Consider the following 16821-nt stretch of genomic DNA (forward strand, 5'->3'; position numbering starts at 1 on the left):
AAATTTTAATATCAGTGACAAACTGCATATCTGTGTATGTACTAGATATGTGTGTGTGTGTGTGTGTGTGTGTGTGTGTGTGTGTGTGTGTGTGTGTGTGTGTGTGTGTGTGTGTGTGTCTGTGCTTGATATACAAAAAGTCAGTTTTTTCACCTTCCCCAAACCCATTTTCGCCGCTTTGGGGATGATCACATTCCGGTAGGAATACATGCTCTAAGGCGACCCACGAGGTGAGGGACTGGTGAAGTCTGGCCCCAAATCCAGGCTGTCTGACTCTGGCCCGTGTTCGTACCTCACTTCCCAGTGTTTGCCGCTTTTCGTCTTGCCCTCCTGCAGCTTTGGGCCTTCACGCGTTTCCATCACTCTCAGGATAAGGCAGTGGCATCCGGGGCCTTCGCGATCGGGCCCCTCCTGTCCCCTCATGCTTTGTTCCAGCAACACTGAACCACAGGTGCCTGCTTACGAGAGGCCGGGTTCTCTCTCTCCAGCGCCACGCCTCCTGCACTGGCTGGGGACCGCTGTGCTTCAAGGCCCAGCTCGGGCATCAGCTCCCCCAAGGAGCTTTGTCTGACTCCACCCCGCCCCCCAGCCTGCTGCAAGTCCTGCCTGAGTGCTGTCACAGCAACTTGGGCTCACTCCTGTCCATACACTCGCCATAGTCTTTGTTTACCTTACTGCATCGCCCAGTGGACTGTGAGGGCCTTGAGGGAAGGGCCATCAACCCTAAATCACCAGGCCCAGCACGGTGTGTGGCAGGAACTCCATAAGCGCTCACCGAATAGGAGCTGCAAGGGGCTCCGATGCCCACAGAATAGTAAAATAGCTTTATTATTTCATAGCAGAACCCTTAGCTGAACCTTCTAAACTCCTGCATGCACTCTTTAATAATCCTGCACTTGAGACAGGATTGAAAACACCCCTCATTTTCCAGGGCATGACACACACACGCGTGACACCAGAGTCCTAGTGAGAACCCGAGGCTGGCCGCGCTGAGCTCACACGCCTGCCTTGTTTCTTTCCGGCTATTTACACGTGTATTTCCCCTGCTATCCAAGTCTGATTTCTCTTTTCTTAGTGCAAATCCCTCCCCCTCCTTGATTCCGATTTCCCAGCTTTTGGAGGGGACACCGCCCTCTTCTGTCTGCCTGGCACCTGCATCCAGTCACCTCTCTGGGTCTTGACGGTCCTTTGGGGAACCACCCCTTGTCCACCTTCAATGCATGTGGTTTCGAGGGCAATGTCCTCATTTCTGGGCTCCAGAGTTAAATATAAGACCCAGGCCTGACAAGTCTTCATCCCCGCTGGCTGCCAGAGGGCTCTGGGGATGGGCAAATAGCCTGAGTCAGTCCTAAGACATGCCATCTTGGGGTTTAACTGGCTCTACTGGAGGAGAGCAATGCCCTTTCCACGGGGATGGGGGGATGTAAGTCCAACATGGGCCAGAGGCCACCATGTGGAAACAGTCAGAGGGCCTTCCCAAGAGGAAAGACCATACAGAGAGAGTGCAGATCCCAGAGACAGAGGGAGAGAGAGAGAGGCTCACTAAACATGCCGAGGCCCGTTTTCCTTGGTCTGTCTTCCGAAAAGAGCTGGGCCTGATGCTCCTGAACATCCAACGTCACGAATCAACCAACTCTTTCTTTCCTGTGCTTAAGGCAGTTTGGAAGAGGTCTCTGTCAGCTGTAATAGAAATGGTTCTGACCAGTAGTGGATGAGAACAATGCACACTCCTGAGCCCACGGTAGGCATTTCAACAAATGTTGGTTGCCTTTCCCTTCCCTGGTCAAAGAAAGCAGCTGAGTCTAACAGTAAGGCACTGGCACAACAGGCCCACGGATCCCAAGTCCATGTGACTTAGAGCTGAACATCCATCACGCTCAGCCTCCACAGGATTCAGTGTAGTACCAGGTATGTATCTCAGTGGTTCAATAAGTTTATGGATTCTAGGTTGAAGACATCTTGTGTTCAAAACCAGGGTCCACCACTTCCTACAGGACCCTTCATGAGTCACATGCCCCCCCAAGCTTCTGCCCCACCCCCTTTTTTTTTGCGGTACACCGGCCTCTCACTGTTGTGGCCTCTCACTGTTGTGGAGCACAGGCTCCAGACGCGCAGGCTCAGCGGCCATGGCTCACGGGCCCAGCCGCTCAGTGGCATGTGGGATCTTCCTGGACCAGGGCACGAACCCGTGTCCCCTGCATCGGCAGGCGGACTCCCAACTACTGCACCACCAGGGAAGCCCTGCCCCTTACTTTTAATATGGGGATGGTAACATACAAATTTGTCGTAAGGATCCCAGGAGATGGGGCCTGGCGAGGGCTTGGCACAGCAGCTGGTGCTCAAAAAGGACTCTGTGGGGCTTCCCTGGTCTCCGCAACGGGAGAGGCCACAACAATGAGAGCAAGGGACACTAACATCGTGCAAGGGACACTAGTGGAGAAACAATTCAGAGTCCTCGGCTTTCATTTCCAACGGTTTCATGAACCCGTGCAATTGCAGTGAAAAGAGCCCTAAGTGAACACACAGAAACCAGAGCAATAGCTGTAAAGGCTCAGTCCTCGGTGGTAGAAACTGCCACCGTGGCGAGCTGGTTGGAACCCCCGGCGTCAAGGCCTGCCACCTGAGGAAACACTCCAGAAGGTTTTGATCTGCCTCGATGCTCTACTTAGGTCAAGTCTGTTGACCAATCATCCGCTCTCACCGCGCCTCAAAAGGCAGGAGAGGAGCGCTGCTGGTCTAGCTTCAAAACCGCATCATCGAAGGGAAACACCCGTCTTCTCTGCATTTACCCATTTTCTGTGTGAGCTCCCCAACGTGTCCCTCTTTCACATTAATAATAAAGAAAAAAAAAGACGGACATTAAAAAGGTCTTTATCTCTCTAGGCTGTTCTCATGCTTAGCAAACTTGTCCATCCTGATGCTAGTTCAATTTTACTTTGCTTGCTCTGTAAGAATTTTCTCCTTCCTGCTCATTTTTGTGTACTGGCGTTAGGAGTTTGGTAAAAACTCACAGGCAGCATCTACTGGAGGAGGTTTAAAGCTCTGGTTACTTTAAACCAAGCTTTGAATATAAACATATATATGTATATATATAAGTAATATATATAAGACATTATAAATATATTTTAAACATGAAATAATCATGTATTACTCAATACATATGTTTGAGTCAGACTCACTGAGTTTGTCAAAAATATAAACAGTGTGAATTTCTAATGGGAAAAAACACCTTGAATGTAAGGGTCTTGAAAGCTCTCTTTATGACATTACACAGCCCCTTCCTGTAAGCAGCTTGCCCTCAACATGTCTGCTTGGCCAAATGTCCATGGTCTTCTTTGGCCAGAGTGATCCATTCTCAGGTAGGCAGAGAGCCAAGGTGGGCCAACCAGAAACAACCCTGAGGTTTTTGCTAGAACTATTTGGAACAGGAACTTTTTCACACTGGGGTTGCTAGGGTTACCCAGCCTGGGGCAGCTGTGGGTTCTCTGTGCTCCTTTGTGGGGAGAGTCTGCAACTAAAACCACACAGCACCAAAAAGAGCCAAGAGAAGGGCAGGCAGACCTTTCGTTCCCTCTATGTGCTCAGTTCAACCCACGTTAGGCAGCCTCCCACTTACTAACGGGCTCCAGACAACTACTTGTTTGCAAACCACTGTCCTGGAGAAAGGATGGCATGGAGGTGAGTCTAGTGTTTCCAGGCTCACCCTGAAACACAATATAATCCACATCTAGCTGGTCTGTAGCACCAACAGGGCTATAGTTAGACGCCTGGGGAAGCCTCAGATGAACGCTTCCTTCTTCTCTTTTCTTTCCAACTGAAAACAGACCTAGGGACACAGGCCAATCTGTCAGCAGATTCTGTTGGTCCCACCTTCAGAATGTATCTCTCTCCAATCAGTTCCACAGCCTGCACTGCTGCCCTCATGGGAGACACCATCACTCCTTCTGGGACCAGTTCAGTAGTCTTCTACCTGGTCTCTCTGCTTTTGCAGCACAGCCAAGTCCTCCTGAAGTTAGATCACAACACTTCTCTACCGAACAGTACTTCTCTTAGGGTCAAAGGCAATGTGTGTAAAATGGCCCACAAAGCGGTACCTGACCCAACTCCCTTCCATCCTGTTTCTTCCTGATACCCTCTCTCCTACCACTCTCCCCCATTCTCACCTGCTCCAGCCACACCTCTTGGCCATTCCTGGAACATACGAGGCGCACTCCTGCCTCAGGGCCTTTGCACATGCTGTTTCCTCTGCCTGGAACATGCCCCACATGGAGCCCATTTGACTCCTTCCTCCTTTAGGTCTTTGGACAAATACCACTCGCCAGGTAGGCCTTCCTTAACTGCTCTGACCACTCACCACTAAGCCTCAGCATCCTCCCTCTGCTTTCCAGATTTAGTTTTCTCCATTATACACTTACCACCACCTTGTTTTTGCTTTACTTATTGCCTGTCTCCCCCACTAAGATGTAAGCTCCATGAGAGAAGAGTGTCTGGCACACCATAGGGGCTCAAAATTCCTCAAATGAATGGAAAGAAGGGAGGGAGGGAGGGAAATATGACACCTATTCATCAGTGATGAAGCTTGTTAAAGGGCAGAAGCTTCCTACGTCAGTCTGAGAGGTGAAGGCAGCCAGGCCAGCCACGTGGGCCAGCCTGCTTCACTCAGTTAAACTGGCTGACAGAGTGTAGCTGAAAAAACACACAACTTTTAAATAGAAGCTGCAAGCAGGCTTCCCGTGGGAAGCAGTGAGAACCAGTTCAAGGATGATGCTAACATAAGGATGACTTTCCATCAGCCATCTTTATCCTGTGTGTATTAAATGCCACACAACATGATAAACGTTTTCCTATCACCGAATTTTCAGCAAAGGGCTATGAAAAAAATTTTCAGGTCAAGAGGAGCTATTATGTGGATACGACAAAGCGAAGCATGGTCTCAGGGAAACTGGAAATGCTATGAAACTTATTAACTCATTTTGCAGGTTTAGGAACTAAAGCTCAAAGTGGAAATGGGATTTGTTGCCAGCAAGTAGCAGGCCTGGGATTTGAACCCAGATCTCCCTGATTCCCAAGCAAAAGCCTCTCTGGCACTAAATCCTAGAAACTCATCATGAGTGCTTTCATCTCAGTAGTGGCTCTATCCCACCAGCTTCTTGCAGATAAAGCGGATCTCCCAGGTGGTGACACCAGAAACACTCCAGCTACCTTACCTTTCTGAATGAAGAGGCCATGGGCTTCCCCTCCCCTGGGGCCAGCCATCCCCCCCCGCCCCCCCCGCCAGGGCAGCATGCTGACAGCACAAGCCGATGCCCACACCCTCTCTGTCAGTGCTGCCTGGCTGACTCACCTCCAGTAAACTAGTACAGCAATGAGAAGGATGAGGCACACGAAGGTCAAGGCTGACACCACAATCAGAGGGACGATCCACTCCATCCTCCCTGGAGAAGGGCGGCTTATCATTCCAGAGGTGTTCTTTTCTGCTGCAAAGAGAAACCATGCCAGTTAGAGGACAGAGGCTAGCCGAGCCGGGGGGCTGGGGAGCCAGAGTGTGATGCGGATTTCTGCTCCAGTTTTGGGTGGTTTCTGGAGAACAAGGCTACCTGGTGACAAGGGGCAACCTGCAGCCCACACTGCTTCCCACTGAGTCCCAAGCCAAATGGGACCTTTTTCTGCAGGCTGCACCCTGTAATCGCCAGTGGGATGGATTTGCAGGTAGAGTTCAAGGTGCTGTTAAGAAGAGTTGCACGGAAGACAGAGACCCAGCCTCTCTCCAAGAACCTTACTGTCCCTGAGTGGCCTTTGGATACACTGAAGAAATGTGCTCAAGTCGGAAGGTAGCACAAAACTTGCCCGTGGAAAGAGGCGGGGGAGCCTTGCAGGTTTGCCAAGGCAGGAGGGATGGAGGCAACGATGGGTTTTACTAAGGTAACCGGCTGTGACTGCAATGGGTATGTCTTTCTTTGTCTGTTTAGCATCTGTTACCCCTTCCTCTAGTAACTGCACCCATTTCTGCTGTGGGAGACCACCTCTCCCCAACAGACAGTCCTGGTGGCACAACTGTCCAAGCTCCCGGCTTGGCTCCCCCAGGCTCCCGGCCAAGGGGAGGGGCAGGACTCAAGCTAAGGCAATGGTGCTCTCACCCCCAGAATCTCAACGAGCCACTCAAAGTCTGAGCAACCGCACATCCCAGCAGGAGCACCCAGACTCCTCTGCCTACCAGTTCCCCAGAGATCCTGTTTTTCCTCAAATATGGTTCAAAAGCTTTTCCTTTGATCTCCTCTCCCACCCGCCCCCTCCCCCCATTCTTCTAAAAGCTCTCAGACTGGCCGCCACGCCTCGCTCTCCTCCGAGCGCACAGCGGCTACTCAACAGCAGCCAGTGCAGGGGTTAACCAGGGAAGCTTGTGAAATGGTCCAGGATTCTCTCTGGTCAACCAGCGCCTCTTACCCCAGCAGCTCCTCCTGTCTCTCTCAGGCCCCGAGGATCTTCACAAGTCCCCAGCAGCCTCAGGTGAGAACCTAGTCTCTTGAACTGTGGGGTCAATGCCTGGAAATCTCCAGGTAACCCGAATGAAGCTCAGATGCGATGAGGGGCTGGGAAGAGCCCAGGTACACAGAGACGGTCACGAGAGGCACGCGGCGAGAAAGCGAAGGTTCGCTGTGACCGCAAGAAGCCCACAGAATCATCCACAGCTGGCTGCAGGCTGACCCGTGCTCAGCAAGGATTCCTCCTGCTCTGCAAAAACGAGGCCAGCCTGCAGCCAGCCGCACGCGTCCGTCTGCTGGATGGACTAAATGCAGGGCTAATCAGGCTGCGTTTCCAAGAGAGAGGAGGTGGGCTGAGCAGGAAAGAGATAACTGTCCCTGGGAGGAGACTGCTAAAGAGGCAAGACCTGGAGTGAAGAAGAAATGGGTTACAGGGTTTTTACTGGGTTTCCTCGAATGTACTGGACCTTGATGCCCTCCTTTGTTTCATGCATAGGCAGGGCCAGATTTATGTCCAGCTCACAGGTAAAAAGACACAGAGGCAGGCAAGTGAGGCACACTATGATTAAAAAGCACAGGAGGGCAGCCGGCGGTTTATAAACTGCCTTCCTAACTGTGCCAGCCCATTTCTCGATATCCCTTGCTCCACAATTTTTCATCAGGCAGCTATCTGTCAAGCCCCGACTGTGTGTCAGGCATGGTGCTAGGGGAGGCGGATGCAGCAGAACATCAGACAGGAACAACCCTGTGCCCGTGGGGCAGGAACTTACAGGGGGAGAAGCAGACACATGACCAAGCAATTAGAATAAAATGAATGTGATGCCAGGGAAAGCACAACGGGTACAGGGGAACAGCTGTCCTAGCCCAGGAATTCTGGAGGGGCTTCCTGACGTTCGGGTGGGAGCTGAAGGATGAAGGGGAGTTAGCCAGGCCAAGGGCAAGGGCAGGTGTGTTCTGGAGAGAGTGCACTGAAGCAGGGGGAGGGGGGTAGGAGAACAAGGGGGGCCACCAAGATGGAGCATTAGAGGCCACCTCAGCCAGGGTCTATAGGCTGAATTACGGGCACCGCTTTTAGGCCCCAGGGCTTGCAGTGGAACTCACTGCAGTATTGTAAGCTGAGGCAGACAAGCATCAGATGTGCAGTCTATCCCTCAATATAATGCTTTAATTGCAAAGCTCTGGCCGCCAGCCACACTTTCCCCCATTGTTCTTGTATTTTTAGATAAAGCAGGGATTTTAATTAGGAATTTATGGGATTTTGATTATGTAGCTCTTACATGGTATGAGTTAACTGGCTTAGAATGTGCAAATACACGTGCGGCAAGAACCACAGTTGCAAATGAGGTTAATTTTTCAGGGCTCCAGCAGGGGGCAGCCCAGCCAGGTAATAATCTGGCAGGCAGTGGGGAATCCCCAAGCCCGGATGGTCCTGTTAATGGAAAATATGGCAGGAGGGCTGACATTACAGGCCACACGTCCAAGGAACTCACTATCCACCGTGGGAAGCCCCTGCATACCCAGGGTCTTATTTCTTATTTCTCTTTTTTTTTTTTTGCGGTATGCAGGCCTCTCGCTGTTGTGGCCTCTCCCATTGCGGAGCACAGGCTCCAGACGTGCAGGCTCAGCAGCCATGGCTCACGGGCCCAGCTGCTCTGCGGCATGTGGGATCTTCCCGGACTGGGGCACGAACCCGTGTCCCCTGCATTGGCAGGCGGACTCTCAACCACTGCGCCACCAGGGAAGCCCCCAGGGTCTTATTTCTTTCCTTGCCTTCTTACAGAAGAGGATTCCTGCCTGGGCTACCACACAGTAGGCAGCTATGGGTAGGAGACCGAATACAAACCCCAGGTCCTTCTCATGCTCAATCACTGAAAAGGACCCTTCGCCAAAACTGTCCCTCAGGTCTCACCACTGAGCTACTTCTCTTTCTAATATTTCATGGCGCTGTGTAAGGTTTTTTTTTGTTTGTTTGTTTTTGTGAGGGGATGGAGGAGTGAACACATCAGAAATCCTTCTCTGGACAGCCCCCGAAATGGCGGTTTCTATGGAGGAGAACTCAGGCCGGCAACAACTTGCAGTGTGAGAGAGAGACCTAAGGAAATTTTTCTGACAGCAGTCTAATCTTGGCCTGGACTAATGACTGGCAGCCGGATTTGCCTGGGTCTTTTACATAAAGGTCAGGCAAATATAGGAGTGCTACTGGATTTCCATGTGGGCATGATCAAGCTGAGTTCATGCGAAAATTCACAGTACTGCTTTGTCTTCGCAGTACCAGGAGCCTGGAATTTCATGCCATGGCCGCACAGTCATGTGGAATCTGTTCCTGTCACTCTCCTGAGGAATCCCACACTGCCCTCAGGGACAGCAAAACCCTTCATGAGCGGGCCTTCCTCCCACCCCATCATCGCCTGCTGCGCCCCCTGCAATAGGTTCCGGCCATACCCACCCACCCAGTGACCATGATGGGCCATGGGTGCACCTCTCTGCCTTTGTCCCTGCTGATCTCACTGCCAGGAACACCCTTCCCATCCCGCCCTCAGAAGCTCCTCTTCATTCCTCAATCCTGGTTCAGGTGCTACCTTCTCTGTGAAGCCTCCCCAAACCCTCGGTCTGTGCTCTGGAGGGTAAAGATCACAGGTTCAAATCCTGGCCTGCCACCTTCTACGTGACCTCTAACCAATAACTGAAATCAGTTTAGGCCTGGAGTTCTTCATCTATAAAATGGGATAAAAGAACCTACTTCACAGAGGTGGTGGGAAAACTTAAGATGCACGTAGAACGCTTAGACGTGTGCCCAGCATTGAGCAAATGCTAAGTAAATACTCTCATTCTCGTCATGGTGGTTGTCACTGTGCACTTCTTTTATGGCACACATCACACTCAATTACAAGTGCTCTTTTACTACTTACTGTAAGGTTCCCCCAAAGCAGGGCTGATTTTCTCTGTATATAGAACAGTAATAAAGCTCTGTCTCCCACTAGCTGTGCAACTCTGGGCAAGTTACTTAACCTCTCTGGGCCTCAGTTTCCTCATCTGTAAATGGAAATAATATTGCTCACTACATGGTGGGTGGCGTGAGGATTACATGAGCTAATGCAATAAAACACTTAGCATGTTGCCTGGCAACCATAAGCACCTGGTTACCATTATCAACTGTGATGATGATCATCACGTCCCCACCCACCACCCACAGCATCACTAATTATCATCATCACCACCACCATCCTCTCCCTCTTCAACACCCTAGCACAGCGCCAGGCAGATGCTGAGTGCTCATCGGGTGTCTGCTGAATCTGAATCCCCCTGTTATAAATGAGGGCATGTGTGGCAACCACACAGAACCTCAGATGGGTTCTATGGGCATCAGCAGCAGGGGGCTGCCTGTGAGGAGACCGCCAGTGAAGAGCCAGAACCTCAAAGTCTGCCCCGAGACAAGACTGCACAATGCTTCTTGCCATCCTTCAGGAGAGACGCTTGTCCCACTGCCTGACTCAATCTGTGGCCCGGCAGGCCCTCAAAGGAGAAAGTATAATTAAACAGTGAAATACCAGAAGCTACTAGGGACACATAACATGCCGCCTGACCTGGGTATACACTCTCTTCCTCCTTTGCTTCAGTCTCCTGACAATCTTCCCCACGTCAAGGCCCCCAGAGACTAGAACATACTATCAACTTTTCAGAGAAACCAACATCCTGCCCTTCAGAGTCAGGCAGACCTGATTACAAATTCTGGCTTAGGCCTTTCTAGCTGTGTGACTTTGGATAAGTGACTGCCTATCTCTGAGCCTCTGGTCGCTCCTCTGTCAAAGGGAAACAGATGATAATGCTCACCTCTCAGGGGACTTAGAAGGAATAAATGACATAATCCATGCAAAGCAGATTGTGCCAGATGCAAAACGAAATCACGGGGCCTCTTGTTCAGAAATTATTAAAGAGTTTCATAAAATGACAGCAGAACATGAAGGCCAACACAGGGCCTTCTGAGCACCGGGCTGTGTGACTGCACGGGCTGCAAGCTCAGAAAGCCAGCCTTGACCAGTCAAGCACTGAGCACAGTGCCCGCGTCCAGAGAACGTTCGTTCTTCCTTTCAATGGAACCAAGCAACGGCGCTGACAGTGTGATAAAATTAGATGCTCCCAACTGTTAGAAGCAGCTCACTTTTATTCAGAGCTTCACTTGTATCCCAGCTGCCTCCTGAAAGGTCCAGCAGAGCTTGGCCGCCCTGCTCCTGGAAGGTTTGCCTCTCTCCGTGATGCCCGAATCCTGACACCAGGACAAGTGCAGGACCTCTGGGTTAATGCACCTCCTTCTCGCCTCCATCTCTGATTTGTCCAGCTGGTTTGGGTTTGCCAGCAGGCCTAGCCCTTTGATTCCTGCCTGCCATGGGTTGTGTGAACTGGCAGCCCACAGATGTGTCTGGCTTGGCACCCCTCCCCCGGGAATTATTAATTAAATTGTGAGTTAGTTGCCAAGATTTAATAAACAATAGAGCTCACAAAGTAATCAAAATAAAAAAAAATAAAAATAAAAAAGGGAATCTTCTCCTGGAAATGCTCAAAACTGGCTAGCAACACAGGTCTGAATTCCCACATGGCAAACATCAGCTAGAACCAAGCAGCACACTCTCTAAGACAGGGCATGGCTCATCAGTTTGCCACAGTCCTCACTGCTCCCTAATGTCTCACATCAGACCTGCTTTCTTCACTCCTGACTCCTGCTGCCAGCTCCCTCTGGCCAGTCGAATTTCTGTCTGCAGGACGGCACTCTGACCCAAAGAATCAGCAGAACAACGCACATACCTGGGACTTTTACAAAGGCCTTATCATCAAAAGCAAAAATCATGGTTTAATAAAACTCCTGACCAGGATTCTGAAATTACTAATTCAGCTCTAGAGAAGAGGCTGCTTCTGACCAGGCAGCTTTCCCAATTCCATATTTATTTTCAAATAGATTTTATTTTTCAACCAATTAGAAATGAATCAGACAGTTGCTCCATCTATAAATGTGGGCCATTCCTCTCTGTGAACTTGGACCTTCTTCATACTCTTTCCAGGGCTGCATCTTGCTGGTCTGTGTGTAAAAGGATAAAAATGGAAAGGAGGTATCAACTTACACCCCCCTCTCCCCTAGTAGATGTGATGTGCAGATGAGGGGCTGCTAGGAGGGTCAGAAGATGTGAGGCCAGGCAGGGCTGGGACTCAGAGAATGAGCCAGTTTCAGAAATGTCTTCCAGTGGAAACTTACGGCAAAATGCTGTCTAATACCTAACCCTCTCTGAGCATCTGCGGGAGGGAGGTAGGGTTTAATGACCTCCTCACAGCCCTTCCTCCTCCCAGCTTTTATTTCCGCATCCACCAGTATCTGAGTAAAGTGCCTCCATTCTGCTTTTTCCAAAAAATTAAAAAAAAAAAAAAGAAAAAGAAAAACAGTTTTCAGTGGCATATGTCATCACTGAATTAATGCTGTTTGCCTTTTACTGGCTTGGCTCTCATCCCAGTAGAAGCAAATAAAAACGGAGTACAATGTACTATAAATGCTACAGGCAGTGAGACATCAGATGGACCTTTCTGAAACGCTTCCTACCCCATAGTGAGGGCTCAACTTCTGCTTCAGGACAAGAACTCCTACGTGGTCAAGACTAAAATGAGCTTGGATCTGAGAGGCCACTCTCAGGACTCGGGGAAAGTAGGATTCTCTCACTTTTCAAGAAAGATTAGGAGCAGAACAACCTGCACACTCAGACATCTACAGCCGGGTTCAGTCGTGCACAACCGGACTGCATTTGCTCTGATAAGGCCACTCCTTCAAAACCACCCGCAGCTGTGAATTAAGGCACTGTTTTTTTTTTTTTTTTTGCGGTATGCGGGCCTCTCACTGTTGTGGCCTCTCCCGTTGCGGAGCACAGGCTCCGGACGCGCAGGCCCAGCGGCCATGGCTCACGGGCCCAGCCGCTCCGCGACATATGGGATCCTCCCAGACCGGGGCACGATCCCGTATCCCCTGCATCGGCAGGCGGACTCTCAACCACTGCGCCACCAGGGAGGCCCTAAGGCACTGTTTTTTTTTTTAAAAAAACTGTGGTGAAACACACATAAAAGTCACCGTCTTAACCATGTCTAACAGTACAGTTCAGTAGGGGTAAGCATATCACACTGTTGTGCAACCGATTTCCAGAATCTGTTTTTCATCTGCAAAACTGAAACTCTGCACCTTTTAAACAGCAATTCCCCATCACCTCGACCCCAGCTCCTGGCAACCACCATCCTACTTTCTGCCTTACGACTTGACTACACTCTAGGTACCTCATGTAAGTGGACTCATATATATATATATATATATATATATGGAATCATATACATATATATATATATATATTTGTCTTTTTGGGACTGGCTTATTTCACTAATGAAATAAGTCCTCAAGGTTCATCCATGTTGTAGCATGTGACACGATTTCCTTCTTTTTTAAGGCTGAATAATATTCCACTATAGGTATATACCACATTTTGTTCATCTATTCATTGGCCATTTGGGTTGCTTCCACCCCTTGGCTACTATAAATAATGCTGCTATGAACATGAGTGTACAAATATCTCTTCAAGACCCTGCCTTCAATTCTCTTGGGTAAATACCCATAAGTGGGATTGCTGGATCACATGGTACTGCTATTTTTAATTTTGCGGGGAACCTCCATACTGTTTCCCAAGTGGCTGCACCACTTTACATTCCCACCAACAGGGCACAAGGGTCCCCATTTCTTCACATCCTCACCAACACCTTATTTTCTATTTTGCTTTGGTTTGGGGGTTTCGTGGTAGCCCCCCTAATGGGTGTGAAGTAAACAGGCAGCCGCTTTTTTATAGGGCCACAAAATGTGTCTTATTTTTCTGGAGCCCTGGCATTAGCTAAACCACTGTTGCAGAGACATGATTGTGCGTTACAAATACATATATTCTCCTGCAACGGGACACGGGTTCCATGTTCTGATTCCCAAGTCTGAGCTGGACTTAGAGCATCTGTCATGTGTTTCAATTTATGTCACCACTAGGAGTTCTCATCAATAAGCCCTCCTTACCATTTCACACAGAGCTCACTTAATCAGACTCAACAGTGGAACTGTCATGTGTATTTCCATGAGGTGCTGGAAAATTGAGGGCGTGTGATAAATCCCAATTTAATTCCAAGTCCCATATATACGGCAGGTCCTCATCTACCAGAAATCACCGCCACAGACACGTCATTGCAACGTCACGTGACTCTGCCATCAGTCAGGACTCATGTCAAACACGCCACTCCTTACAGCCTGAATCCCTGACCCCAGCAGCCTCTTTGGAAACCTCCGTGTTCTTGGTGAGGTCTGGTTGCCTGCACTAAGAGATACACAGGCCGTCCTAGTTCAAAGATCACTCAGTGGGGGGCAGAAACTTCCAAGGACCCAGACACTTCCTGGGAGGAAACTAAATCAGGGCACCTGAGCCAGTTTTTTCCAACACTCCCAGGACGATCACAGCCAAGAGCCGGGGCAAGCAGAATTACGTAGAAAACTTCTCCCCACAAAAAACCTGACCAACAAAACTAGCCCAGGCTGCAAACTGCCACGGTCGTCCATATGAGTGCCTGTTCTATTTTATTTTAAATAAAGTATGCAACATTTTCCTACCTCCCTATATCCCAGCTGAGTTTCACATTCATGATGTCTGCCCTATCTTCATGAGCGTTTATTGCTACTTCTTTCTGACCTTAAATTAACTACTATTTTTTCCCTCAAGTAAACTTCTTTGAAAAGGAACTTTATGTTAATACTAGAAATCATAGTTTCTCCACCATGGCACTATCAACACTTTGGACCAGGTCATTCTTTGTTGCGGGGCTGGTCTGTGCCCTGTAGGATGTTTAGCGGCATCCTTGGTCTCTTCCCACTAAATGCCAGTAGCAGCCCCCTCCTCAGTCATGATAACCAAAAATGTTTCCAGATATCGTCAAATATTCCTGCAGGGAAGGGGAACGAAATCATCACTCTGGTTGAGAACCTGTGCTATAAACTAAAAAATGGTATCTTTTTAAAAGTACACATTCAGGGCCTCCCTGGTGGCGCAGTGGTTGAGAGTCCGCCTGCCGATGCAGGGGATACGGGTTCGTGCCCTGGTCTGGGAGGATCCCATATGCCGCGGAGCGGCTGGGCCCGTGAGCCATGGCCGCTGGGCCTGCGCATCCGGAGCCTGTGCTCCGCAACGGGGGAGGCCACAACAGTGAGAGGCCCGCATACCGCAAAAAGAAAAAAAAAAAAAATTAATACTTCACCTGAAACCATCTTGTGCTGCCCACTCAGGGAGCAAGCCCCTAAGGCGGGATGCAGGCAGCACCACGGTGGAGTCAGGGCTCATGTCTGACCCCCGGGCTCGCCACGTCTTGCCTGGGGCACGTTCCTTAACCATCTGAGCCTCAGTCTCCTCACTGGTCTAATGGCAACAAGGACAGCACAGGCCTCCCGGGGGATAAGTGACATCACATTTTGGCTTTTAGCACAGACAACACCAGCATAGAACAAATGTTAACCAGTGATGTAATTATTTTTATAATCAAAGGTTTTCTTTAGAGCTTGAAAGTTCCAAAGAGGTGCCCAAAGGAGTGGGGTTTGCCCAAAAGGAGTGGGGTGGCTGGAGCTTGGCACCCTTGACTCTGGCTCAGAGCAGAACAGCAGCCCTAAGTTGCTGACCAACACAGTCCATTCCTAGCTCAGGGGCAGGACAAAGGCCAGCCAGGGGCCAGTTCTGGCCTGGAGACTGTACTTTCCTGACCCCTAAACTGGACTGTCTCTTTAGCTGACCTCGAGAAGGCAGTCAACAAGCTTTCGGTGAATGAGTGTTTACATAATGGGGTTCTGAGCAAGACTGAATCTGAAAAAGGAGCCCTGATTTAAGGAAAGAAAAATGAAAAATCCCAGCACTGAATGATGATGAGCTTGTAGACAATGCCTACCCTGAAATGCTTTTGCTGGGGCATGCCACGTACCATCCCGAGAACATTTTACTGCATCAGTAGGCATCTGAGGGTGCCTACACCACATCTGGGCTGTGCCTCCTGAGGGACGGACCATGGCTACTGCCTGCCTGATCTCTGTATGTGTCTGAGTCGGCCCTTCCTTCTAGAGAAGGATTCCCTTCTTCTCCTTCCCTGCAAGTTAATACTAAAGCTACTACTCATAGCACTTGAAAAGATGTTATCAAACATCAAGCCTTTTTGAGATGCTGGTAAAAATATAACACAGTTTGTAACTTTAAACGTTAACGCTTTTTTCAAAGAGACTAAATATTGATTTAAAGAATTGTTTTTAACGCGAAGAAAAAATAAATGTGGAACAGATTTAAACAAATGTACATCCACAGTCTTTCAAAGAAGTCACCACTAACATTAAAATGATGGTGATTTCGTTGAAAAAATAAACACCAAGCTGGAGGAGGCAGATGGAGAAAAGGCTGAGATGGATGGAAGCAGAGTGAGACCTTGGGGGTCGTGGACAAGGCAGGGTTTTCGGGTTTTACCCTCAAGTTCCTCACATCTTTTATTGACCAGTGGGTACACATGTTTCTGCTTAAACCAGGGGTCAGCAAATGACAGCTCACCAATCAAATGAGGTCCACTGCCTGTTTTTGTAAACAGAGTTTCACCAGAACCCAATCACATCCACCCATTTGTGTAGTGTCTCTGGCCGCTTGCATGCTACCTGGCAGAGATGCACAGTTTCAGCAAAGACCTATGGTTCACAAAGCTGAAAATGTCTGCTCTCTCTGGCTATTTGCAGAAGAAGTTTGCCAATCTCTGGCTTAACCTATCCCCATCACTACTCTCAACCTGGAATTGCCTGGAACTGCCTGGAATTCTAAAGGAAGATCCCTTTTGGCTCTGGGAAGGAGTGGATGTTCCCATTGAGGTGAAGGTGGCAAGGGAGATGCTCTGATTCACCAGTGCTGGGGACAGAGCGGAGTTCCTGGAGGTCATTTTTAAGGCCAGCTCATTGGGGACCACAGTCTCCACATGGTCTTTAATGTCCAAGAATGACTGCAGAAGAAAGACCTATGAGGGGCCTCCTCCTAAGTCACCAGTGCCATCATGTGGCCCTCGGGCTGCAGAAAGCTCCTCCTTCCTTGTCACTGACAAGGGTGACTCTGCACCTCTTTTGGCACTAAGGCCTATGCCTATCCCCACTTTACAGACAGGCTCTGGGCAAAGACTGGCCTGAGGACCCTGCGTGAATAAAGGGCAGAGCCTACTGTAGGGATCTGACTCCAGAGCTACCCTGCCAAGATGGCAGACACTCAGATGCCTGTAGCGTTGAAAC

General features: G+C 49.6%; 1 protein-coding gene across 4 annotated transcripts in view; it reads right to left on the reverse strand.

Annotated features, from left to right (window-relative positions):
• The window catches only part of PTPRG (protein tyrosine phosphatase receptor type G), a 747832-nt gene that overhangs the window by 86078 nt on the left and 644933 nt on the right, over positions 1-16821 (reverse strand). For 3 of the 4 annotated variants that reach the window (XM_082638320.1, XM_082638319.1, XM_082638317.1), the window contains exon 13: positions 5345-5477. In XM_082638320.1, coding sequence (XP_082494446.1) covers positions 5345-5477 — 133 coding nt within the window. The remainder of the gene's footprint in view (positions 1-5344; positions 5478-16821) is intronic. The other variant, XM_082638318.1, reaches the window with a different exon arrangement.

Source organism: Mesoplodon mirus (genome assembly GCF_964341445.2).
Source record: "Mesoplodon mirus genome assembly, chromosome: 12".
Classification (NCBI taxonomy): Eukaryota; Metazoa; Chordata; class Mammalia; order Artiodactyla; family Ziphiidae; genus Mesoplodon; species Mesoplodon mirus.